This window comes from Euleptes europaea, chromosome 2, assembly GCF_029931775.1.
Source record: "Euleptes europaea isolate rEulEur1 chromosome 2, rEulEur1.hap1, whole genome shotgun sequence".
Lineage (NCBI taxonomy): Eukaryota > Metazoa > Chordata > Lepidosauria > Squamata > Sphaerodactylidae > Euleptes > Euleptes europaea.
The window spans coordinates 26412291-26438920 of record NC_079313.1 but is presented as its reverse complement, the minus strand read 5'-3'; the positions used below and the strand labels follow the sequence as shown (position 1 = coordinate 26438920).

General features: G+C 45.2%; 1 protein-coding gene across 1 annotated transcript; it reads left to right on the top strand.

Annotated features, from left to right (window-relative positions):
- The first annotated feature begins 10033 nt into the window (after positions 1-10033).
- On the top strand, positions 10034-24310 carry RNASEL (ribonuclease L). Its single transcript, XM_056845389.1, has 6 exons — positions 10034-11450; positions 14521-14618; positions 15489-15691; positions 18757-18880; positions 21811-21923; positions 24172-24310. The coding sequence occupies exons 1-6, from the start codon at positions 10034-10036 to the stop codon at positions 24308-24310; spliced, it is 2094 nt and encodes a 697-aa protein (XP_056701367.1).
- Positions 24311-26630: the final 2320 nt, after the last annotated feature.

Here is a 26630-nt window from a genome sequence, read left to right as displayed (position 1 = left end):
GACTGCAATTTCCACCCTGCAAATAGCTCCAGAAACCTCAGCCCTCTGCATGATGGTGCACCAATCTGTCTCAAATATGGTATCCGATTACAAGGCCTAGCAGCCTGAAAGTATAGACATTGCTTGCATTTTCAGTCAGATGAATTCGGCCTCTGCTTTGTTGCAGCTGCTTTGTTCCGTAGATCTCTTGTCCTCTGCCCCATGCATGTAAGTGGGCAAGGCCTCCTTCCACTAATGTCTGCAGAAGGTGCGGGTTTAATCTGCAGAAGGTGCATAGAATTTATGTATAGTGCCTCTATGAACTTTACATGCAACCTGGGGCTGATACGCTCTGGTTTTAATTAATTAATTATATTTATTTATTTATTTATTGTTACTACTATTGCTATTTATTCAGCCAGGGCATTTGGTGAGCACAGCACTTTAAAAGCAGTTTCTTCAGATGAGTCATTGCAGCGATCAGCCCAGAGTTGCCCCTGGAATTTCTGCTACTACTGGTATAATATGATAACAAGTAGCACAGACAGAGAGAGGTCAATAACAAGAGAGGATGACTGGGCTAGAACAGCCTTGCAACAGCCCACTAAAAGCTTACTAGCCTACAAACACTTTCTGGCCCTCCTGCCCATACGTAACCCATGTCATTAATTTATGGCACATTTAAACAGATTGGGGGGGTGGCTCTCCTCCAATATACAAGCATTTTATTCACACTGGTGATCAGGTGAATGGGTGCTCACAATCTCAGGCTAGATCAGTCCGAAAGGAAAATGCACTAGGCTCTGAGAACAGTGCCAAATCCTAGGCTATAATTCAGGATCTTCATAGCAGATAGTCTCACAGAGACTTTAAATACATAGTCATTCATTATTAGTCAAGAACCATTGTAACATAAATCATTTGTAATCTGCTCCTGAGGGAACTTCCCACAGTGGGCATATCCAAAGCCAACCTCCCCTGAAATTAATAGCACATCCTTTCAACGGGGATATGCACAAGAGAGATTTCCAATAAATGGTGACTGTAGTCAGGCAATTGTTTCCAAGGAAGGATGTTTTGGAAAGGAGACATAGAATGGGTGAAGAATGACACAGGTGTGCAAGTAAACTTTTTATGCTGCCTACCCAAAATGAGGCTCTATGGCTGAAATTATGCTAGCGAGTTAGAAGGCATTGGGACTTTGGGTGCAAATAACTTGCTCCCAAGAGGAAGGAATACAACTGAACAGAATGTGGATGAAGTGTCTGATCCGCCGCAGACCGGCAGCAGCTCTCAGCAGTCCAAGGCAGAGGTTGTTCACATCACCTACTGCCTACCTGATCCTTAACTGGAAATATCAGGGATTGGTCCTGGGACCTTCTGAATGCCAAGCAGAAGCTCCACCTCTGAGCCACAGCTCCTCCCATGAGGATGTTTGTCACCCTTTCAATTCGAATCTTCCATAATGGGTGTCACTTTGGGAGTAAAGTGAGAACAGGCAGTAGGCACAGACCCCACCATCTTTCCCCCTTCAATAAGCACTGCCCATTTATATTTCTGTTCATTCCTGTAATGTATACCAATTTGGATTGGTTTTGGGTCTCTTGCAATAAACAGTAATGCTGGCAATAAAGAGTGTGCCAGTTATAATTGAATGATCTAACTGCAGATAGCTTGTTATGAATCACTCTTGCGTCCTGAGCCCATCACAGAAAGGCTACAAAATGCCAAGCAGCTTATTTAGAGCTGTTCCAGGCGCCAAAAGTGATGGGGAGGAAATACCGTAGAACCCACAATTGCTGAGTGATTTACAGCAGAGTTTAAGATTTTGGGATGGTTTCCAAGGGAATGCTTTGTCACTCGCGGGTAGAAGGGTCAACTGATGTGTCACAGATGACACATGTCTCTCGGTATGGCTTGTACATTTGGCTGACAGTTATTCAGTAATCCAGTGGGATGAGATTATGTGCATATGTGACCCAGCCCTTTGAGTCATTTTCTGAGGTTTCTCAGCACAAAGCTTGATATCTACAGCTTTGAAATTTGCTCTATACAGTTTTAGTTCAAGGCCACAAGACCATTTGTTACCTGTTTTCCAGCAATAGTCAACTGGTGCATCACTGGTATCAGCCAGCGAAGATCAGTTTCAGCTTTTAATTTTTCCTGCAATGTGTTACATAAAATAAAAATCCCATGTCCACTTGCCTCCAGCATGCATCCTGAGCCAGTAGCCAAATTCCAATCTGCACGCTGCAGCTCATTTGACAAGTGCCGTATCCTGAGGTTCTTACTGTGTTTTGATTAACCCTTGTTCAGACAATCTCGTGCCAATTTCTATGCAGAGATGCCTGAAAAAAGGACCAACAATCCACTTTCCATTCTGAAGTCAGTGGTTAAAAACCTCCCTCCATTGCCTTCACAGGTGAAAGATTGTTATCTCGAGTTAAATCTTAAAAGACCATGTTCACACAAGCTGGTGTTTGTTTTTTTTTTAAATCCTTGCTCTTTTGGGGCTAACTTCAAAGTTACATGCGATGCCAGTATGCATAGCTCCACTATAGCATAGCCACTGAGAAAAAAAAGATGACTATCCTGTGATCGTTTCAAACAAGGGAATACGAAGGATACTGAATATGGAAAAATGCTTTCTGTCCCATTTCCCACAGCTGCCAGTGCTACCCTTTAATGCTGGTTTTCTTGGGCTTTTCCTCAGCTGAAGTTTCTCCCTATTGAAAAGAAATTAGTAGAATTTAACAATGGAATAAACTGATGAAATGGGGATGGCAGTTCCAGGGGGTTCCATTATTAAACCGGCATTGACGTGACGGTATCGGGCAGCCCAGTTTAAGACTTCAAGATTGTTGGTACTACCCGCTTACTGCAGAGAGCCTGGCCAGAAGTCTGGGAAAATCCTACCAAGTAACACCCGAGGCCAGAGCTGCTGTAATATTTATTTATGCCAGTTCTTTCAATGTGAATGGTGCAATTCTAATACTGTGTTGTGGAGCCAAGAATGTTATAATATTGCCATGTTAATATTTGCAAAATAAAAACACGATATGGAAATCAGTGCAATATAAATTTGTCCACTGGTCTGTTGAATTCTGATTGTACTTCACAACACGCTGGAAGCTGGCCCCTAAAGAGCACTGGAGTTGGGCAGAAAGTCCTGTTCAGCCATGAAGCTCACTGAGTGACCTTGTATCAATAACACTCAGCCTGTCCTACCTCTCAGGGTTGCTGTGTGGATAAAATTGGGGGGGGAAGCCATGTCTTCGTAGACAGCATAGAAATAGTGGCTGCTGCGTCTTCTCTTTGGGCCTCAGAATTTTAATAGTGCGGGTATATCTCCTGTAGGCAAGGACTTGTTAAAGCTTAAAAAGCCCTGGGGCTGTGCTCAAAAACTTGATGCATTAGTGCAATGGTCTTCAACCTTTCCTGACCTGGACACCCTGAGCATGCAAAATGTGATAGGAATTCACATGACATCAGAATCACCAGCCAGAAAGAGGGGGAGTTAAATGTATGACCTCATTTGTGCTAAAGCCAGGACCAGGCAAACTGAGCAATATGAGGGGGTATCACAGTGAAGAAAAATCCGAGGGTCAGTGCCATGGAGCAGTTCTTTGCGTCACGGTGACTTTTACCTCAGTCGACAGCAGCTGGTTTCAGTGTGCATGCAAACAGGTAAGAGGCATGATGCCCTTTTGGTGCATGCCCACTAGTGGCAAGTCCTTCCAAAACAGCAAAAAGGAGGGGGGAGGGGATCTGCAGGGGCTTGAAACATAGCAGGCAGAGCTCCATGACCTACTTGAGAGTATTGATCCATGGGTTACATAAGAACATAAGAAAGGCCCTGCTGGATCAGACCAAGGCCCATCAGGTCCAGCAGTCTGTTCACCCAGTGGCCAACCAGGTGCCTCTAGGAAGCCACAAACAAGACGAGTGCAGCAGCACCATCCTGTCTGTGCTCCATCGTACCCAAAAAGCTACTGCCTTAGTAGGAATTTCCTTTTTTTTTAAAAATCCAGCTTTCCTCATTTTAGCAACCCCACTGTTCCCTGCAGATAGGCCTGGCTTATATAGGAGGCCTAAGAAAGGCCACTACAGGATCACAGGCCTTTGGCAACCTAACATGGCTGTTGGTCAGACAGAAAGCCCTTTCCATCCTACTCTCAGTGCTTTATACCCACTTCATCATCAGCTAGGATTGCCAGCTCCAGGTTGGGGAGCGGAGAGACCTCAGCAGGGTTTAATGCCGTACAGTCCACCTTCCAAAGCAGCCATTTTCTCCAGGGGAACTGATCCCTGTAGTCAAGAGATCAGTTGTAATTCTGAGAGATCTTCAGGCCCCACCTAGAGGTTAGGATCTCTACCTCAGCACTCGAAGAAGTTAAAGTTGGTTCCCAGGTGTTTTTTTATTCAGCACAGTTGTTGAAGTAGTGTTGCCCAATGGCCTAGAGGAAAAAATATTCCTGTCTCTTTAATAGAGGCTTAACATGCAGATGTTGAATCTTTTCAGGCATGGAAGTAAATTGCATTAAGAACCAAATAAGATTAAAAGGTAAAGGTCCCCTATGCAAGCACCGGGTCATTCCTGACCCATGGGGTGAGGTCACATCCCGACGTTTCTTAGGCAGACTTTGTTTACAGCAGGGGTGGGGAACCTTTTTCCTGCCAAGGGCCATTTGCACATTTATAACATCATTCGGGGGCCATACCAGGTGTAGATCTCCCAGTGGGGGGGAGAGGGTAGGGTTGCCAGGTCTCCGGCCACCACCTGGAGGTTGGCAACCCCAGGGGAGGCCATGCAGAGAAGGTCTGGAGGGCTTCCCTGCTCCCCTGGTCCTCCCTCTCCTCCCAGGCAGGAGGGCAGCCAGTGGTGGGCCCGAGCACATGAGGCGCCAGGGGGCACAGCCCACGGTCGATCGGCAAGGGAGGAAGGAAGGAGAACAGAGAAAGAAGAAAAGGGAGAGAGGGAGAGAGAAATGGAAAGAGGGGGAGAAAGAAAAGGACGGAGGGAGACAGGCAAAGAAAGAGACAGAAAGAGAGGGAGAGAGAAAAGCCTTCCCTCCCCACACACACACCCGCCGGCCCCATGCGACCTGGCCCCAGGCTCCATGCCCTTCCCCACCCCCAGAGTCCACAAAAGGCCCCCCGAAGCCCAATCGGCTCCTGCGCGCATGCTCTTCCGCCGGGAGCCGCAGGCCTCTTTTCCCCCCTCCCTCTTGCTGCTCAACAGCCGACAGGCAGCAAGAGGGGCTTACAGTGTGCCCCGGCATTCCTGCATGCTGCGGCTATAGGGGGAAGCGTCTCTCCCCCTCCTCTCACCGACCAACAACCATCAGTCGGCGGGAGGAGGTCCAAAGGGTGCCGCAGTGCCCCTGCAAGCCGTGGCCCCAGGAACACCCTCAGGGAGGGCTGCCCTGTGCCGCGCCTCTGCGGCGGGGCCCCGGAGCTCCTGAGGGCCACAAAAAGTGTCCTTGGGGGCCGCATACGGCCCCCGGGCCTGAGGTTCCCCATCCCTGGTTTACAGGGTGGTTTGCCAGTGCCTTCCCCAGTCATCTTCCCTTTACCCCCTGCAAGCTGGGTACTCATTTTACCGACCTTGGAAGGATGAGTCAACCTTGAACTGGCTACCTGAAACCAACTTCCGTCGGGATCGTGAGCAGAGCTTTTGACTGCAGTACTGCAGCTTAACACTCTGCGCCACGGGGCTCCTTCTTAAAAAGATTAAGACAATATAAATATGCGCAGAATATCTATAGATTAAAAGCATAAATATAAACAAATATAGGAATACATATATTACAATAATTCTTTAAAAGTATGTCTTGGCCCAAATAGTAGCCTCACGACAAGAGATGGATTGACTCTATAAAGCAGTGGTTCCCAACCTTTTTTTGACCAGGGACCACTAGGACTTTTTTGTTCGGTGCAGGGACCCCAAGGTTCAAACTAAAAATTCCAAGAATTTGAAAATAAACTTTAATCATAACTGTTAGTTAAACATTAAACTTAGACTAATATTTGAATATATATTTTATAATAGAGAACTTTTAATTGAAAATATTAATTTATTATGGGTTTATAACTTTGTTTCGCGGACCTTAATTTAGTTCTCGAGGACCCCTGGGGGTCCACGGACCCCTGGTTGGGAACCAGTGCTATAAAGGAAGCCAGGGGCCTCCGTTTGCAAGATTTGAGCAAGGCTGTTAATGAGAGGATGTTTTGGAGGACATTGATTCATAGGGTCGCCTTGAGTTGGAAGGGACTTGATGGCAACATGCACACGTACACAGCAGATGAGCTGATCTGGAGCTGCATCTCCTTCTCTCCCTCATTTAGCTGGGATCCAAGTCTCAAATAACATCTTTCTTGTCCTAGAGGAGTGGTTTGCAGTGGTTGCGTTTTCACTTAACACACAGCACTCCAGGCACGTTAAGGGGGGGGGGGAGGGAGAATGCATTGCAGCAGACAACATTTTACTGTGGGAAACTGCCCAAATGTTACATCCATGTAAGAGAAACCCAACTTTGAAGGAAAAAAACATCTGTATAGGTGTCACAGGCCATTTGTGCCTAGGAGGTTTTGCCTTGGGTTTGCCACTCTCTCTAGATCACTGGTTCCCAACCAGGGGTCCATGGACCCCCAGGGGTCCGCGAGAATTAAATTAAGGTCCGCGAAACAAAGTTATAAACCCATAATAAATTAATATTTTCAATTAAAAGTTCTCTATTATAATATATATATATTCAAATATAATTCTAAGTTCAATGTTTAACTAACAGTTATGATTAAAGTTTATTTTCAAATTCCCTGAATTTTTATTTTGAACCTTGGGGTCCCTGCACCGAACAAAAAAGTCCTAGTGGTCCCTGGTCAAAAAAAGGTTGGGAACCACTGCTCTAGATAAACATTTTCCCCATGCAAATTCTCCAAACTCAACAAGAAGCCCCCACCCAGGTGGTTTGCCAGTGCCTTCCTCTGCACAGCATCCCTGGTCTTCCTTGGGGGTCTCCCATCCAAATGCTAACCAGGGCTGACCCTGCTTCGCTTCTGGGATCTGACCAGATCAGGCTAGCCTGGGCCATCCAGGTCAGGGCAAATGTGCCCCTAGAGAGCGGCAAAACCTCCCATGCAGGAAGGGTCGCCGTTGCATGCTTGCTGTGCGGAGGGGAAAGCACTGCGATCTGGAAAATCTCTCTGTCGCTTCCGAACTGCTCCGACACCAAACCGAAAGTGGAGACAATTCGCACAGGGCCCCTCCCTCCTTCAGCCCGAACAGTATTTCCTCCTCCACCCCTGAATCAGCTTTAAAAAAAAAAAAAAAAAAAAAAGAGCAGTGTTACTTCCCCCCCTTCATTCAGGGCTTGCCTCCTGTTACATTGTTGCATCGTTGCATTGTTGCATCGTTGCATTGAGGAGAGAGGGTTGCAGGCGGCTGAAGACCACCACCGAGGAAAGAAACCCCACTAAGCCAGTAAGCGCACTCCATGTCCGTTCCTGGGAAGGAGGGCCGGCAGAGCTGCCCAAGGAGGCCTTAAGGGGAACAAGATCCTTTTGGGGATCTGGCTCGTTTGGGGGAGTCCTCGGAGCCTGGCAACGCCCGGGGATGTGTTTTTATGGGATCTTGGGGATGGGTTTGAGCGTGGGTGGGGGGCAGAGAGATTCACCCCCCACCCCCCCGGGTGGAACTGGTGGAGGGCGAGGAGCAGCTGCAGAGACTGCATAGAAAGAAAGGACTGGTAAACAAGAACAGGGTTCTGGGTTAGGAGGAGGAAACGGAGAGAGACTACAGCAGTCTACCCATATTCCTCCCCCCCCCCCGGGCTCCTATGCCTTTTATTTTATATATATATATATATATATATATATATATATATATATATATATATATATATATATATATATATATATATATATATATATATATATATATATTTCTTATTTTTATAACAAAACAAACAAATACATTAATAAAAAGAAAATAAAAAAATACAAAAGAGTATCAATTGTATGCTCTAATTAGTACAATCGTAGTTACAAAGTTGTAAAGTTCAAAAAGCAAAAAATACCCCTTTGACTCTTCATCCACTTTAAAAAGTGACCCATCACCAGACTTCCGAAGAAGTGTCTAAACTTTTTAACAATTACATTATTAACAATAAAATAAAAAAGTAATAGAACTTGTTTCTATAATTCACTAACTAAAATTGTAAAATTCATTTTTGCCTTTACGCAAGTTTTGTGATGGCCTTTACCCAAGTTTTTTCTAATTCTTCCATATCTTTTCCATGTAGAAATTCTGTTAATTTGGCCATCCTCATATACATCCATAGTTTCTCTCTCCAGGGCTCCTATGCCTTTAAGAGCTGCCCGGCAGGCGGACGTTCAGCAGGGAAAGCTTTCCTTAGCTCAGCAGCTCCCACTGCATTTTTCTAACCATTCTGCGGAACTAGGGTTGCCAACCTCCCGGTGCTAGCTGGAGATCTCCTGCTAATACAACTGATCCCCAGCCGATAGAGATCCGTTCCCCTGGAGAAAATGGCCACTTTGGCCATTGGACTCTATGGCATTGAAGCCCCTCCCCAAACCCCGCCCTCCTCGGGCTCCACCCCAAAAACCTCCCGCTAGTGGCAAAGAGGGACCTGGCAACCCTATGCGGAACGGCAAGTTATGAGCCCTGTCGGTAAAAATGGGGCGCCCTTAAGGGAGAAAGATGTATGAACAAATAAGTGGGTGTGCAAAACAAGGTGAGTGGCGATAAATGCTTCTGCCACCCTGTGTATGGGGACCACCCACTTAGGTGACTGCTTCATATGCCTGAGCAAGAGGGTTCTGACTACTCACACCGCTAGAAATTGTCATATAGAGTTATAGAATGATGAGAGATTCTAACCGAGAACAAAAATTGCTTGTTTTTTAAGGTGCCACCAGACTCTGGGTTCTATATCTTTGGGCCATAGATGCCTGGCTCCTTGGCAGTCTTCCCATCCTCCTTAAAAAAAAAAAGAACAGTCCGTAAACACAGTCTAACCAGTCGTGATGTAATGTCATCCCGTGGGCCAGTAATGACCCGGTGCTTGCACAGGGGACTTACCTTTACCTTTTAAACAGCCATGCCTTCAGGGCAAGGCGGGAAGGAATAGGCTGTTCATCCCTGTAAGAGACAGGACTGACTGCTGATGCTGCTTGTCGCCTGGTCAGCGCTGTGAAGTGGAATGGCTCAGTCTGAGCTACTGCTGTTCTTTAAGGCTTCCTCTTGCAGTTTCCTTCCGTTCCCTGTCCCATCCTGTTTTTCCGTGATGCGTGTAGATGTATGCACGGTCAATGAGGGAAAGGGGTATGACAACAATAGTAATATTATTTATTATTTGTCAAAATTTGATGGCTGGACTGCTTTTTCTTCTTTGCTCTAGGCACAGAACCCTTGAGCAGCAACTGCTTCGACTGGGGAGGTCTGAAGTACAGAATCATTACGTAGGAAGATCCTTGCAGGATCCGATGGAGGACAGTGTGCGTAGTCCAGCATCTGATTTGCAATAATGGCCAGCTAGCTGCCTCCTGACCTACAAGCAGGGCACAACATTTTCCTCTCTTGCATATTTACAGCCTTTGATACCCAGAGGTATACTGTCTCTGAACACGGAAGTTCCATTTCATCACTCTGGCTAATAGTGGTTGGTAGCCCTATTTTTTCATGAGTTTGTATCTACAGGTTTTATGACTTTGATCAACAGAAGGACGGCATGAACGCTTTTTGATACAGACAGCGTGACAAAGGCATCAATTTTTTTTCTTTTTAAAAATCCGAGAACCTGGGATCTAAAACATCTAAGCCCTATGTGGAGGGCTCTTCTATTGATGCAAATTTCTGAAGTTAACATATTTGCACTTACAGTAGAAATATGTTTTGAATTAATCAAAAGCCAGTGAGAACATAAGAAAGGCCCTTCTGGATCAGATCAAGGCCCATCAAGTCCAGCAGTCTGTTCACACAGTGGCCAACCAGGTGCATTAGGACCTAAGGAAATTTTCCTCTAGGAAAGGAATGGCAGAAGATAAAGTGGTCCAGCTGTACAATGCTGTCCAAGACGGCTCCATTGAGCAGGTCCAGCAGCTGTTGGAAGAAGGCTTAGATATAAATGTTAAGGTGAAGTTTGGCTGGACACCCCTCCTCAGTGCCGTTCAGGGAGGCAAGGTGGAGCTTGTCCGCTTTCTCCTTGACCAAGGGGCTGATCCCTGTGCTAAGAAGGATAACGGCGCTACCTCTTTCATTATAGCAGGTATAACAGGCAACGTGATGCTTTTGGAGCTCTTTCTTTCTAAGGGGTCAGAAATCAACGAGCACGATGACAACGGTTTCACAGCATTCATGGAAGCTGCGTGGTACGGGAAAGAAGAAGCTCTGAGGTTCTTGCATGGCAGAGGGGCAGATGTAAATTTGGGGAGAATAGTGGATGAAGAAAAAAGGTGTCTGAATAAAGGGGGCGCAACAGCTCTGATGGATGCTGCTAGGAGAGGTCATTTTGCTATCGTCCAAGCCCTTGTGGATGAAATGAATGCTGATGTGAACATTTGTGACAATCAGGATAGGAATGCTTTCATTCATGCTCTCTCAGTGAGACAAGATCAGCCCTGGAGCCAAGCCAAAGAGGCAGTGGCCCTTTTCCTCTTAAAAAAAGGGGCCGATACAACCAAGAGAGATGAAGGTGGGAAGACCACTCTCATCCTGGCAGTGGAACAGGAGAGCCAAGAGTTGGTGAAGGCTATACTGGAAAAAGATGAAGTGGACATCAATGATGGTGACAAAAACAGCCAAACGGCACTGATGGTAGCAGTGGAGAAACGGAACTGCAACATAGCAAGGATGCTGTGTGAGAAAAGTGCCAGGACAGACATTGGGAACCTCATTGAGATCGCCAATAGGACTTACAACAGTGACATGAAAGAGCTGCTTCGCAAATATGGCGCCAGGGCTACTTTAAGCCAGCCTGGTTCGAACCAGATGCAGTGGATATCTTCCAGCAGGCGATGGGGATCGCAGCTCCAGGCCCTCTGTGGAATGTATCGTCCTGTGATTGGGAAGCTTAAGATCTTCATGTATGAGCCATTCAGGATTCAGAGAATCTCCCAAGGTGGTGTCTACCTTGGGTTCTATGACGGAGAAGAGGTAGCTGTGAAGGTTTACCGTGTAGGTGCAGAAAATGCAGATAAAGAGAAGACATGCCTTGAAAAATGCCGTAGGAGCAACCACCTGGTGAAGTACTATGGGTCGGAGGAATGGAAGACCTGTCTCTACTTGTGCTTCACTCTGTGCGAGCAGAACCTTGAGGAATACTTCAAGAGGGCAGAGAATACTGATCTGAAGAGTAAAGACATTCTTAAAACAATCTTTCAGGCATTGCAGGAGCTACATGCGTTTGGATTTGGCCACCAGGATCTTCACCCAAGCAACGTTTTGATAGGTTTGTGTTCTCTTGGTTTTTTGCACCCTGTCAACCGAAGTCTGTTACATGTAGTCCTTTGAAGGCCAGTTGAGTTGAATGAAGTAGATGTGGACCAGGAAGCTCATAAATTTTGGTGTCAACAGTGGCTTGTTCACAAGGGTCAAAGTAATATCTTACCAGTACTACCTCTCTCAGGAGGCTCAAAGCTCCTTGTTCTTGTGAGTCTTCCATCGTCAGTGTCATAATTTGCATGTGTTACCTTACCTAAGTAGGAAAATTTGAAATAGCTATTTTCACTCCTTGGCAGCAGATAAATTCTTGAGTCAAAGCTTTCTCAGGTCAGGTTTTGCCCTTAATGTTCCCAGTTCTCAGCTCCTCAAATCATCTCTTGCTGTAGTTATATTGTCAAAAGTACATCTGAATTAGTGTGGTCCAGTAAAGGGACTTATATTGTTCTTAGTGTTCAAACACCAGCTCAAGCCATTGAATAATTGAATGAATACAGGCAACCAAGAGGTAGTTTACTTTGGTGTTTTTTGGTTTGGTTTTTCTGTCAAGTCGTCACTGACTTATGGCAACCTATAGGGTTTTCAAGGCAAGAGATGGTTTAACATGGCTTGCCTCTGTGTAGAGTCCTAGACTTCCTTTGTGGTCGCCATCCAAATACTAACCAGGGCTGACCCTGCTTAGATTTCAAGATCTGATTAGATTGGGCTAGCCTAGGCTATCCAGGTGTGCACTTTGGTGTACATACAACCAATTGGAGAACTGATCATCAGCTATAAGGGAAAGTAGGCAGCACAGAGAGCTCTTGACGGGAACTCAATCCGTTGCCCAACCTGACGGTGGTAAGTTGGAAATAATATGTGTGAAAAGGATTTTGGGGTTGCAGTCAATTGCAAGCTGAACATGTGTTGGCAGTGTGATACAACTGCAAAAAGGCTAGGGTGCTTTAAAAAAATAATGGGGTGATCTCACATCACAATGTTTATTGGGTGGTTTGCCATTGCCTTCCCCAGTCATCTACATTTTACCCCAGCAAGCTGGGTACTCATTTAACCAACCTCGGAAGGATGGAAGGCTGAGTCAACCTTGAGCCGGCTGCCTGAAACTGACTTCCGTCGGGATCAAACTCAGGTTGTGAGCTGAGCTTTTGACTGCAGTACTGGAGCTTTTCACTAGGCTTTATTAAGAGAAGCATAAATCCAAGTAACATGAAGTAATAGTTCTACTCTAGAAGAAGAAAAGTTGGTTTTTATATGCCGATTTTCTTTACCTTTTGAAGGATAATCAAAGTAGCTTACAATCTCCTTCCCTTCCTCTCCCCACTTCCTCTCCCCACAACAGACACCTTGTGAGTTGGTGAGGCTGAGAGAACTCTAAGAGAACTGTGACTAGCCCAAGGTCACCCAACTGGCTTCATGTGTAGGAGTGGGGAAACCAGCCTGGTTCACCAGATTAGAGTCTGCTGCTCATGTGGAGGAGTGGAGAATCAAATCCGTTTCTCCAGATTAGAGTTCACCGCTCCTAACCTCTACACCATGCTGGCTGTCTATTAGGCACTAGTTAGACCTCAAGTAGAGTTGTGTGTCCAGTTAGGAGTGCAGCACCAGAAACAGTGTAGACAAACTGAAATAGGTTCAGAGGAGGGCACTGAAGATGTTCAGGGTTCTGTCCTATGAAAAGGTTGAAAGAACTGTGTGTTCAGCCTGGAGAGGGGAGACACAACTGTGATCTTCAAATATTCGAAGAGCTGTCGCACGGCCGAGTTCTCTGCTACACCAGAGGGCAAGACTAGATCTAATGGATTTAAATTACAAAATAGTAATTTTTGAATGAATGTTAGGAGAAACATTCTAATGGTAAGAGCAGCTGAACAATGGAACCTAGGGTGGACTTCCCCTTACCAAAGTTTTCAAATAGAGCTTGGATGGCCATCTAATGGGAATGCTCTAGCTTTGGATTTTCAGCACTGATTAGGAAGCTGGACTGGATGAACTATAAGGCCCCGTTGAACTCAAGGACTCTTATGTGGGGGTTTTATAGAAGGCAATAGTAAAGGACTGGTTCTATGGTGACCAAGAATACTCTGGTCTGCAGTGATAGTTCCCCAACATGAACCATCTGCTGTTCCTTTCTCCAGCCCCAATCTGTAGACAACAAGGAGCTGGTTCAAGCCTTGCTGCCCTTGGCACTATCAGTCTGGCCACTGCTAGGCAAAGTTTTGCTGCTCATTGAACAATGAAGAAGAAGAGTTGGTTTTTATATGCCAACTTTCTCTACCACTTAAGGAAGAATCTAACTGGCTTACTTTCACCTTCCCTTCCTCTCCCCACAACAGACACCCTGTGAGGTAGGTAGGGCTGAGAGAGCTCTAAGAGCTGTAACTAGCTCAAGTTCACCCAGCTGGCTTCATGTGTTGGAGTGGGGAAACCAATCCAGTTCACCAGATTAACATTTGCTCCTCATGTGGAGGAGTGGGGAATCAAACCCAGTTCTCCATATTAGAGTCCACCCCTCCAAACCACTGCTCTTAACCACTACACCTTGCTGGTGTGGTGTTAACATTTTCCTTCACTACTTATTTAATATTACTTATTGCACTTTTATCCCACCCTTCCTCCAGGAAGTGTATGTGGCAGTGTACATATTTCCCCTTTTTCCATTGGACCTTCATGACAAACCTGCAAGGTAGATTAGCTGTAAAGAGAGTGACGAGCCCACCAACATCCTATTTGCTTCCTGGCTGAGCAGAGATTTAGACCTGAGCCTCCTCAGCCCAAATGTACCAACAGACAAAAATCGGTTGTCTCATTCCATCCATAAAATGGACATTGTAGGTTTGTGCATCTTCAACATTTCATTCCCCTCTGGCTTTCACTATTTTAGGTTCAAGAATTCAAGTACCTGTAACCTGAGAAATCAGCATATCCTACTGATGTCCTACTGATGTTTTTTTTTTAATGTAACCGCAAAATGCCCTCATTGAATGATAAAAACTTGCCATTGTTTGCCACCGTTTTCAGAACACCTTCACACGTATAGAAGACAAAGCTGTTTCATTTTTTTGTTCTCATTTCTCTGTTAGATGCTGCTGGCAAGGTTTTCCTAGCAGATTTTGATAAAAGCAAAAAATTAGCTGGCAGTGATGCTGAGAAAAATCTTATAATCACAGAAGACCTCCAGGTAAACAACTGCTCTTAATTTTCACCCCTCTAGCCTTTTATATCTTGGAAATTATTCTAGAAATATTATGTGAAAATATTGTGTACATGTACACCAGGGTTCCCCAACCTTTTTCAGCCCATGGGCACCTTTGGAATTTTGACACAAGGTGGTCGGTACCACCGCAAAATTGCTGCCATGGGAGGCGGGGTCAACCACAAAATGTCAGGGAGTTATGCATAACTTTGGTAATAGATTTAATGGGAGGCATTTTAAAATTAACATATTATTTTAATTTTTTTTTGGCCTACACATAAATATGTATTGAGCTATATTATAAGGTTGCCAGCTCTGGGTCAAGAAATATCTGGAGATTTGGGGTGTGTGTGTGGAGGTGGAGCCTATGGAGGGTGAGGTTTGGGGAGGGACTTCCAAAGCAGCCGTTTTCTCCAGGTGAACTGATCTCTGTCACCTGGAGATAAGTTGAAATCCCAGGAGATCTCCAGGCACCACCAGGGGTTGGCAACCCTAACCTTTTAAGAAACCCTCATCTGGCAATGTCTGTCTTCATTTTGGAGGCTTCTAAAGAGGGTTGCCAATAGGGTGGCTCGGTCCTCCCTGGCCCCTGGCAAGGGTTGGGGGGAGGGCTGCCAGTTCCACGTTGGGATTTGGGAGGACAGAGACCTCAGTGGGACTCACAGTTGCAACATGCCTGCCAGTCACTGTTGGGAACCTGCGTAAAATGTCACATCTAGTTTGGCCTTGAGAAGCAGGTTTGTAGATGAGAGTGAAGTCCTATTCTGGAGGATAAATGTATGAATCCAACTTGTAATTGTTCTGTTGTGTGACTTTGTGATCAAGATAGCTATAGGTGTTTCCTCTCTCACCCAGGCTCTCGAAAGGCTTGTCTTATACACTGCCATGAGGGGCCGGGCGCGTTTTGAAGATTTGCCTGCGAAGTGTCCAGCTGAGGTAGTCAACAACATTGAGATTGAAGCTCTCAGAGCACGGCTGAAATCTCCCGATGAAGAAACACCAGTGAGTGATCAGCTGGGGAACTTGATTCAGCATCCTTATTTTTGGAGCAATCAGGTGTAAGTACCACATTAGTACAGCAAATTCTCAACTGCCCATTCTTACCTAGCCCCTACACCTCCCAGTTCTTTTCCACAATCACCCCACCATTACTATAAATGGCCACAGAAAAGGAATGAAATGGTATGGGGAAATAAAAGCTTTTTGAAATGACATGAAATTTTGGAAAATGTTGAACTCCAACCCGTTCAATTTTTGATAAGGCGAAGCCTTCAAAACCAAATATCTGAGAAGCTTTGGGTCCTGTGCATTTGTCCAGTGGGACAAACTACAGCATGGCAGGGGTCAAGAAGATGGCGTGAGGGGAGGCTTAACCCCAGCATTCTGCATTTTTTGTTCTGCATTGTGGACCCACATTATTATTATTTAATTTTTTAAAGCTCTTCGTGTCTCATCTGGTGATTTGGCCTTGAGCAGTGAAATCTAAGTGTAAGAATCTTTTAAGGGTAAAAGAAAGAGTTGCATCTTGGCATCTTCTTCCTTCTGGAAGAAAGGATCCTGCCTAGGGTTGCCAACCTCCAGATGGTGGCTGGAGCTCTCCCGCTATTCAGTTGATCTCCAGGTGATAGAGATCAGTTCCCCTGGAGAAAATGGCCACTTTGGCCATTGGACTCTATGGCATTGAAGTCCCTCCCCTCTCCAGACCTGCCCTCCTCAGGCTCCACCCCCAAAATATCCAGGTAATTCCCAACCCAGAGCTGGCAACCCTGATCCTGCCCTATAGTTGACCACAGAGTTTGGTGAACTGAAAAGGGCAGGAAGATAGTTAAACTGCTGTTGATGGAAAACCCAAGCTGAGCCCAGTAGAGCATGCTACAGAGCTTAACTGAAAGCCTGTGAGGTGGCCCTGGCAGGAAAACAGAAAAGTTAACTTTTCTACTATCATTGTGCCAACTGAAATGTGTCAAGTACGATTTTTTTGTTTCAGACATTTGTTGACTTTAAAAACTTGGACCCAAAATTCACAGGGTTCAGCCGTTGGCTGTGATGTGTGTGTGTGTGTGTGTGTGTGTGTGTGTGTGTGTGTGTGTGTGTGTGTTCTTAGTGCAGTTCTTTGTTCACAGATCCATTGTCTCCTGGATGCCAGCGGTGTAATAGTAGAGATGGCCAGAGTGTGGTCAGGTCCTGTGGAGGAGACAGTCTGTCGTTTTGAAGTCGGTTGTCTTCAACATATTGATACAGCTCTTTACCAATAAGCCAACAGAGGCTACCGTCTCTGTCTGAAGCCAGTGCCTGTAATCTGTGGTCAGTTGCTGAGGGAGAGCAAGTTGAAGTTGAATCCAGACAACGTGGAGGTGATGCTAGAGGCAAAGGCAAAGGTTCTAGAGGATACAGCACTCCCCACTTTTGATGCGGTGCTGTTACCTTTGGCTGACTCCATTAAGAATTTAGGAGTGTTGTTAGATCCTGTGCTTCTATTATTTATTTATTATGTTCTAATAATCAGTTATTACGCACGGAGAAACAGGTTAACGCAGCAACGTTGGGCACACAAATTAGTTCCTTGTCTTGACTGTCAGCCAATCTGGCTACACTGATCCACGCTACAGTAACCTCGAGGCTGGACTATGTTCTACATGGGGCTGACCCTGAAGATGATTTTACCTAGTACAAAATGCTGCAGCTGTCCGGAGTTAGCCACAACTCACATATTCTACCAGTGTTAAAATTAATGCTTTGGCTGCCCCTTTGTTCCTGGGTCCAATTCAAGGTGCTGGTTATGACCTTTTACAACTCTCCTTGGCCATTCTACTACATCTCTTAAGGATCACCTTTTGCAGTGTGCTTCTGGGTGACAGCTTGGCTTATCAGACCAAGGCCTACTTAGAGTCCCATCCCATCATGAGGGCAGTTTCGATCTGTATCTGCCTGCTCCACAACTTTTTCAGCAGTGGATCTTGTGCAGGTCAGGAAAGCTCCCACATTCTTAGTGTCGTGACAGTGTAATTAGACAGGTCTTCCAGTAGGTTCTACAGCTGTCTGAATTTGTTTACATCTGTGTCCCCTGTAATTTTAAATTGCGGGTTTTGTTCTGGAATTTTTAAAAAATCATTATATCCCCGCCTTGAGCCTTTTTTAGGAGAAAGGCAGGCTGGAAAAATGCCCTTAAATAAATAAACATGATGGGCAACAGGACCCTAATAAAGATTAGCAGGATGCTGGCAAAAGGAAACAAGCAGGTAAGCAATGTTATTAATAGGGTTGCCAGGTCCCTCTTCGCCACCAGTGGGAGGTTTTTGGGGCGGAGCCTGAGGAGGGCGGGGTTTGGGGGAGGGGAAGGACTTCAATGCCATAGAGTCCAATTGCCAAAGCGGCCATTTTCTCCAGGTGAACTGATTTCTATCGGCTGGAGATCAGTTGTAATAGCAGGAGATCTCCAGCTAGTATCTGGAGGTTGGCAACCCTAGCAGAGAACCAGCAGAACTGGTTGATACCAAACCTGGAATCTGGTAGACCATGTACTTACATGGACCTGGCGTCGAGCAGATATATGAGGTTCCAGGGTAGGCTCAGAGCAAGGCACATATAGCTGACCCGTATCAAATTCAGAACATACATACATCCAACTTGCACAGCTTGAAAAGACTTAACTGGCCCCTGGGATTGCCAGCTCCAGGTTGGGAAATTCTGGGGGATTTGGGTGGTGGAAGCTAGAGAGGTTTGGGGAGGAGGGGATTTCAATGCCATAGTCCAATTGCCAAAGCGGCTATTTTCTCCAGGTGAACTGATCTCTGTCAGCTGGAGATCAGTTGTAATAGCAGGAGATCTCCAGCTAGTACTTGGAGGTTGGCAACCCTAGTTATTAAAGGACTGTGGCAAATCATACTGGGATTGCAAAGGCAGCTTGTGAAACACTGAGAAGGAAAAATCAAGGCTGAGTAGAAGTCCTTCTTGGCTTGTGGCAGGGACGATGATTGTAACTGTGTGTTATCAGGTATAATTTACTTGCCTGCATCTTTCAGGCTGACTGCTATACAAACACCATGGCCTTGTGGGTCACTTGTGCTGCTCTTACCCTGGCAGTGGTAAGGAACCATTTTTACAACTGCCTTCTGTTTGTCAGGAAATACAGGTTTTTAAGAGATGTTGGGAATGACGCACGCATTGATAAACAGAAAAATGAGAACACAGCATTTTGGGAGGCTTTGAATAGTGACAAGAAACGTTTCAAAGACTGGAAGAAAAAGGTAAGATATCGACAGGGCAAGATGTAACGGGAAAGCTTTCTTAAGGCTCAAAGAGACCTGACAACGATCATGCCACTCAGTCCACCCATAAAATGCAGACGCATCTTCATGCAGCCTCGATTTATCTCGGGCTGTGCAAGAAAGGGAGAGGGGGGTTTCTTGCACAGCCCAAGACAAATTGAGGCTACACAAGCATGATCATCTGGTCTATAAACCCTTATAAGTGTCCATTTTGGGGCCTGAACTGGCTTTTGTCCTATTGTCGGTCTGTCAGATTGAAGACCCGGAGATTGGAAACACTTCGGAACAAGAAAGCACATCTACTTTGTTCTTTAACTTTTCTACTACGATGCAGAGACACTGGAACCATTCCATCTTTTCTCACAAGTAAAAGAATCTTTAAAACTTCACGAGCTAACCGCATTTATGACCATCTAGAACGGGCTCTCTTACGAGAGAGAATTCACACTACCCGCAGAGAACTTGCTGCCACAGACAAGGAGTTGTTTTCCTTACATATCAATACTAGCCACAAAATGAGAAGCCATGATTGGGACAAGATTGATAATCTCACCTACAGAAAAATGGAACAGGGGTTAACCAGCCATACTTCCAGACAGTAGCAAATTACAGGAAAGAAGACAGAACAGTCCAAAACTTGACAACAAACGGATTATCTTCAATCTGACAGACCGACAACTCTCACCTGAAGAAACTTCCATCTTAGCTAAGGGAGGAAACTTTGCAGTCACTCCCACCCAAATTCCAGTGGAAGACATCATTGCAAATGTAGAATCTGCCATTCGTAATCTACCTGAAGAAGATGCTGAGGAAATAAGAGGAGAGACAGCAAGAATTCTACGAAAAGCAAAGCCCCCTACTAGCAATATAACACGCAAGGAGAGAAACGCCATCAAGACCCTCAATGCAGATCCAGAAATCATTATTCTACCAGCTGACAAAGGCAATGCCACAGTGATCATGAAAACAGAAGAATACAAAAAGAAGATTGAGGAACTTCTGGACCCTGCCACATACAAAAAACTAAAACGAGATCCAACTTGCAAAGTTACCAGGAAAACTAGCATTCTGATCAAGAATTCCACTCTTCATCCCGACACACACAGAAAACTATGCAAGACTGAAGCACAACCACCACGATTATATGGACTACCTAAAATTCATAAGGATTCCGTTCCACTCCGACCCATCGTGAGTGCCATTGGTTCCCCAACATATGAATTAGCTAAATATTTGACCACCCTCCTACAGGACCACATTGGAAAAACCACTTCTTACATCAAAGATTCAACTCACTTCATCAACAAAATCAGTCCGTTAAGACTCAATCCAAAGGATATATTAATCAGTTTTGATGTTGTATCCCTCTTTACCAAGGTTCCAGTTAAAGACACAATCTCATTGATTAACCAGATTTTCCAGAAGATATAACAGCCTTATTTCACCATTGTTTGACAACAAGTTATTTCCTATGGGATCAAGAATTTTATGAACAGATTGATGGAGTAGCTATGGGAAGTCCACTCAGTCCAGTAATAGCAAACTTTTACATGGAATATTTTGAAAAGACAGCATTAGAATCAGCACCTTACAAACCTACAGTCTGGTTCAGGTTCGTAGATGATACATTTACCATTTGGAGCCATGGTGAAGAAAAATTAATGGACTTTCTAAACCATCTTAATAATATCCATCCAAACATTCAGTTTACCATGGAAAAGGAAATTGAGGGTAAACTCCCATTTCTTGATACCCTTGTCATCCGTAAATCAAACCTTCAGTTAGGTCACAAGGTCTACCGGAAACCAACTCACACAGATCGCTACTTACACAAAAACTCCAACCACCACCCCCGACAGAAAAGAGGAATAATCAAAACATTAATGGACCGTGCAAGACGGATCTGTGAACCACAGTTTCTCAAGGAAGAAACTAACCATCTAAATCACGCACTGCTAGCAAACGGCTACTCCAAGAATGAAATCAGAAGGGCCATTGAACCAAACAAAAATCAGAAAACTCAAGAAAAACAGTCTCCCATAGGAAAGGTATTCTTGCCATTTATTAAAGGAGTCACTGATAGGATGGAGAAACTTTTGAAAAAACATAACCTACAAACAGTGTTTAAACCCACCAAGAAAATACAACAAATGCTACGATCAGCAAAAGACAAAAGAGACCCCCTCACCTCTGCAGGAGTATATCGTATACCTTGCAGCTGTGGAGAAGTTTACATCGGGACCACAAAACGCAGCATTCAAACAAGGATAAAAGAACATGAAAGATACTGCAGACTTGGCCAACCTGAGAAATCAGCAGTGGCTGAACATGGACTGACACAAACAGGACACAGGGTCTTATTCCAAGACACTGAAAGACTGGACAATTCTACCAACTATTTTGTCAGATTGCACAGAGAAGCCATTGAAATTCACAAACATCAGCACAACTTTAACAGAAAAGAGGAGAGTTTAAGAATGAATAAGGCTTGGCTTCCTGCCCTGAAACACCTCCAGACAAAGACAACATTCAACAATAGCCATACAGATTAGTTTTGGATTACACACATTAACAGATCACTTCAGGATACAATGGTTCCATATTAACATACCATACCCTCATTAGCACATTATCTTGATACTTACAGGACAATACTTTTGCAGGACAATACTCAGCTCAAACCCAATCCCTTTCTGACTATATATTACTCTTTCTACACCCTTGACACTGAGAGACACTGTCCTTCAGTGTTACTACTCTGAAGATGCCTGCCACAGTTGCTGGCGAAACGTCAGGAAAGAAAATTCCAAGACCACGGTTACACAGCCCGAATAACCTACAAGAACCAATGAACTCTGACCGTGAAAGCCTTCGACAATATAATGACCATGACAATGATTCTTTTTCAGATAGACCAGGAGGTTCTAGTCAGTATGGGCAAACGATATGATTGGAACAGTGTGACGGATTTACTGAGGCTAATCAGGAATATTGGGGAACACCTCCACGAGAAGAGTGATCAGTAAGTGAGCGCCGATTTCTTTAGCTTTGTACCTACCTAGTGTCTTCTGAGTAAGATTCAGGCTACATTTCCATGCCTCGTTTGTCCCCTCACCCTACTGTACTAGCAAATCTCAAGTCCGTTGTGTACACTGCAAGACAGGGGTTCCCAACATGGTGCTCATGGGTGCCATGATGCCCACCGACACCTTTCCTGGTGCCCACCAATTGTTTTCAGAAAGTGGGCATGGCCAGATGGGACTTCTGCCCATCAGGGCTTCTGAGTGGTCACTGGAGAACTGATTGGCAGTGCAGATTAAAAAAAGCTTCAGCAGCATCTGCCACCACAGTGTTGGCTCTATTCTCTCCTATTTACCGGTGTAAAATTACTCTTGTCCTCTGCATTTGGGCTTCCTTTGAGTATGTGTGTACATCTGCATCTCCTGTGATGGCCATTTTGTGGCTGTGCCCCCACCCCGTGTCAGAATTCCAAAGGTGCCCGCTGGCTCAAAAACGTTGGGGACCCCTGTTGCAAGACTTCAACTAGGGGAAGAAATAAACTCTCAGAAAGGGCCACCCAGTGGCCCAGCTGAGATGTAAACCCCAGGTCCCCAGTTCAAAGCTTACAAGCAAAACTAAGGCCGTTTATGCATGGCTGTTTCCTCGCTGTAACCCCACTGACTACTTCGGGGCTTTTTTTAAATTATGCGTGCATTTTCCCACAGTCAGAGGTCGCCTCACTCTCCCCTTGCATTTCCACACATTTTGCCTGCATTTTCTGGATTTGTGTTTAGCCAGCATCTAGAAAACTCAGGCAAAATGTGCCGGGAAAGCAAGGCAACATCTGATGTATGCTTAATCAAGGCAAAGCCCCAAAGTAGTCGGTGGGATGTCTGCGAAGAAACAGCCATGCATAAATGGCCAATGTATGATGCAGGGAAAGTATGAAATGTCTTCTGACTTCCTTTTTGAATTATTTGAATGCAACTGGGGGATCTGAATTTGAATGGTGCACTGGCGTAGACTTACAGATTGTTAAAAAGAGCACTGTAGGATCAGACCAACGAACAATTTAGTTCCACATCCTGTTTCACACAGCAGCCAAAACAATTGCCCTAGAGGGCCAACATCAGGGCACAGAGTCCAAGGCCTCCTCCGCTACTGCCGTCTATCACTGGTATTCAGATGTTTCGTGCTTCTGAACATGGTAGTTCTGTTTAGTCAACTTGTGAGTAGCTACTGATGGACACATCATGCATGAACCTGTCTAATCCCCTTTTAAAGCCATTTGTGCTCTTGGCCAAGGTGACATAAATCGACAACAAATTCCACAGTTTAATTACTCAATGAGTGAAGAAGTACATCTCATCCCCCCCCTCTCCAAAATCTATTCACTCAAACTTCATTGGGTGCTTCTAAATTCTGATATTATGAGAAAGGGAGAAAAGTTCTCTGCATCCATTTTCTCCACCTCATGCATCATTTATGAACCTCTGTCATGTTGCCCATTAGTCACCTTCTCCCCCCCCCCAAAAAAACCCTGAAAACTCCCAGGCTCTTTAGCAAGGTCAGAACATGTACTGAAATGCAGGAATTTGACAAGAGTGGATAGTGGAGGCATTTAGCTGAAGAAAGGAGCCAACAAGGGAAAAAATGTTGCTGAGACAGAATCGCACATAACATCTATGACAAGAAGGAAGTGACCAGACTAGGAAAGTTATACACATTTTGCCTATGTTTTCTGGATTCATGTTTAGTCAGCATCCAGAAAACCTGGGCAAAACGTGCTGGGAGAGCAATGCAACCTCTGGTGATTGGAAAATGCATGCATAACCAAGGCAAAGCCCCTGAGGTAGAATCAGACCAATAGGAGAGGACTGAGCTGATGACAAGAAGGAAGTGACCAGACTAGGAAAGTTATACGCTAGAAACTCCAGGTAACGTAGCTTTGACAGTTCCAAGGCCCCGAGAGGCTCTTGCACTTTTCAAGTATTGTAGAGTCTCTTTTCCCATGCTGCGTCATTACATAGAAGAGATAAATGGGCGTTCCACTGAGCAGAGTACATCTTTCTTCTTCATATCATCCTTGCCTTCTGACCTTAGAAAAACCAGCCAGAAGCATAAAGCAGAGATTTGGGGAAACTGACCAGCATCTTCTAGCACAGATGCTGATATGAGGAATACAACAAATGTAAAGCCTGCATACTTTAAAAAAATACAACTAACTAGCCCTCCCATAATAAAAGGATGAATATTTTCTTCCATCTCAGGGTGAGGAAGATATTGGAGAAGCCCGAAGATTATTTTCTGGACCTTTTTCCAGAATTAACAATGCACGTCTACCAGACTTCGTATAATCTATCGTATTTCAAACATTTTCCAAACACCAAGACTCTTTCTCATCTGTAACAGGACCAGTGAAAAATCGGTTCCTGCAGGTAACGCCTGTGGCTGTCTCTCGCTTGCTTCCATTTCTCCAAGGTGCCCAAACGAATCATGCCGAAGGGACTCAAAGAGGATTAAAAATCCCCCCAGATGATCCAACCTCTCAAGTCCTGTATTTGAGAACCAACAGGCCAGATCTGTTTCAGCCTGGGGCAAAAGTTCTGAAAAATCAGTAATACTTGAAAAGGTGGCATGGTCTAAAGTCCTCAGCCACTGGCCCTCCTGGGTTCACTCCATAGAAACACACGGGCTTCAGAAGCTGGCATTCTTATTCCAGCCATTATATTGACATTCCATGATGTGTGTCCCTTTTTCATTTAGAAGAACTAGTGCTCAGGTGCATAGACATATTGAAAAGGTTTGTTTTCTTTTATTGCAGGGAGCGGAGGATAATCAAAGAGCTTGGAGTTTTCTTGCCAGAATTAACAGAAGACAGCTACTATAAGAACAAACTTAAAAAAAATTCAGTTTCATAAAATACAAAGAAAAAAGACCTTACAAAATAGCACATCAGAACAACAAAGGTTTTTGAAATGCACCTACTGGTAACTCTTCTTAAAATAGTTATATAAAACATTTATACCTTGCCTTTCCAAGCGATTGTCTAACTGGGACCAGTTGAGTCCTGCGGGTGATATTACTGGTTCTCTTCATCTAGCCTCCCTTTTACTAAGTGGCCAGACAGCATCGTCCAAATTGGACAGGAAGGTGATCAGAAATCCCACATGATGGTTTAACTAAAGAAACTTAAAACTCACCTGGTGCACAAAGACCCAGGCCTTTAATGCATGAGTAGTTTGTGTCATGATCACTGTCAGACTACTTCGAGGCACTGGAATTATGCATGATTTTCCCAACCTTTCGAAGTCGCTTTGCTTTCCCCTGTGGTTTCCCCACATTTTCAGGATGCTGTTTTGCTGTGAGTTTAACGTCTGCATCAAGTGCAAATCAATAGCTACTTCTGTGCATATTTTTTCCTTCGGGTTTGTTTCCCCATGCCCACATTCTCGCTCCTCCCTCCCACTCCTCCTTCTCAGCCACTCCTCTTTCTCTGTCACCTTTCCTCCAAAAAGCCATCCAGCAAAAGCAGGAAGAAGTCAAATGAACCCGAAGCCTCCTCAGGGATGGAAGGAAGAGCCACGAGTCGGAGGACTGCAGGCTGGCTGCTCTTGTGACAGCGGCAGCTTCTCCCAGCCAGCATTAGGTGCAGTTTGGGGTGACGCAGGTGCCTCCCGGGGGCGTTTCTGCTCACACTGGGTGGTGGCTTCCATCTCTAGCTGCTCCCGAGTTGCTGCCTTATGAGCATCTGCTTGGCTGGGTGGATTGTAGGGGCTGAGAGGGAAAGGGCTTGCATATCAGAGGGATGCATTGCCACTGGAAATAGTCCACTGGCGAGGGGAAGGGGAAACATTAAAACAAGCTGGCTCTGGCTCTTTAAGACAAGGTTTGAAGCACAACTGAGGAGGTTTTCAGGGCAGGGAGCAACACATGAATTGTGGGTGCACTAGACGCGCAACTATGGCTACTGGTTGTAAAGTTGGTAGGCCAAAGAGGGCTGCCCAGCAACTGGGGAGGGAGCACATCAACAAACCTGATGACACAAGAATGGACGAGGATGGGAGACAGCGCCATAATCATGCCCCGCACAAGCACCAGATCCCTCTCCTAGATGCTGGAATACAAGGCTGCTTATTTCGTCTGCAAGTGTTGGCCAGTTTCAGACCTCGGCCAGACAGAACAGGTTTTTCCTTTGGTAGTGCAGAATTAGCGAGAGAACGCTAGTGGGGGCTACTCAGCACAAGACCATGCAAGGGGGAGGGACTCGCCAGGGTGGGCAACTTTCATCCCTTCCTCTTTGCAAGCCGGTCTCTTTTTCACCTTTATAGTTTGATCAGAACTCTCCCTCCCCCACAACAATCTCTAGCTGAACACAGTCGGGTAGAAAATGTTTCTCCTACAGGCTTGTCCCATAAGGTTGCGGTGAGCCTCAGAAATGAACAAAAAAAGGGATCCAACTTCGCAAACAGAAGGCTGCAATCCCGCGCGCCAATGTGTTTTTTTTGTAGCTATCTCATGATTTATCGCTAGTGCGCATGTGTGAAGTAAAAAAAGCACGCATTGCAGTCATCTAATCTAGATGTAACCAAGGCATGCACCACAGTGGCGGGATCTTTTCTGCTAGGAAAAGGCCGCAGCTGGCCAACCGGTTGTAGCTGGTGAAAGGCACTCCTAGCCATAGTTGCCTCTTGCTTATCTAGCCGTAGGCCTGGGTCCAAGAGCACCC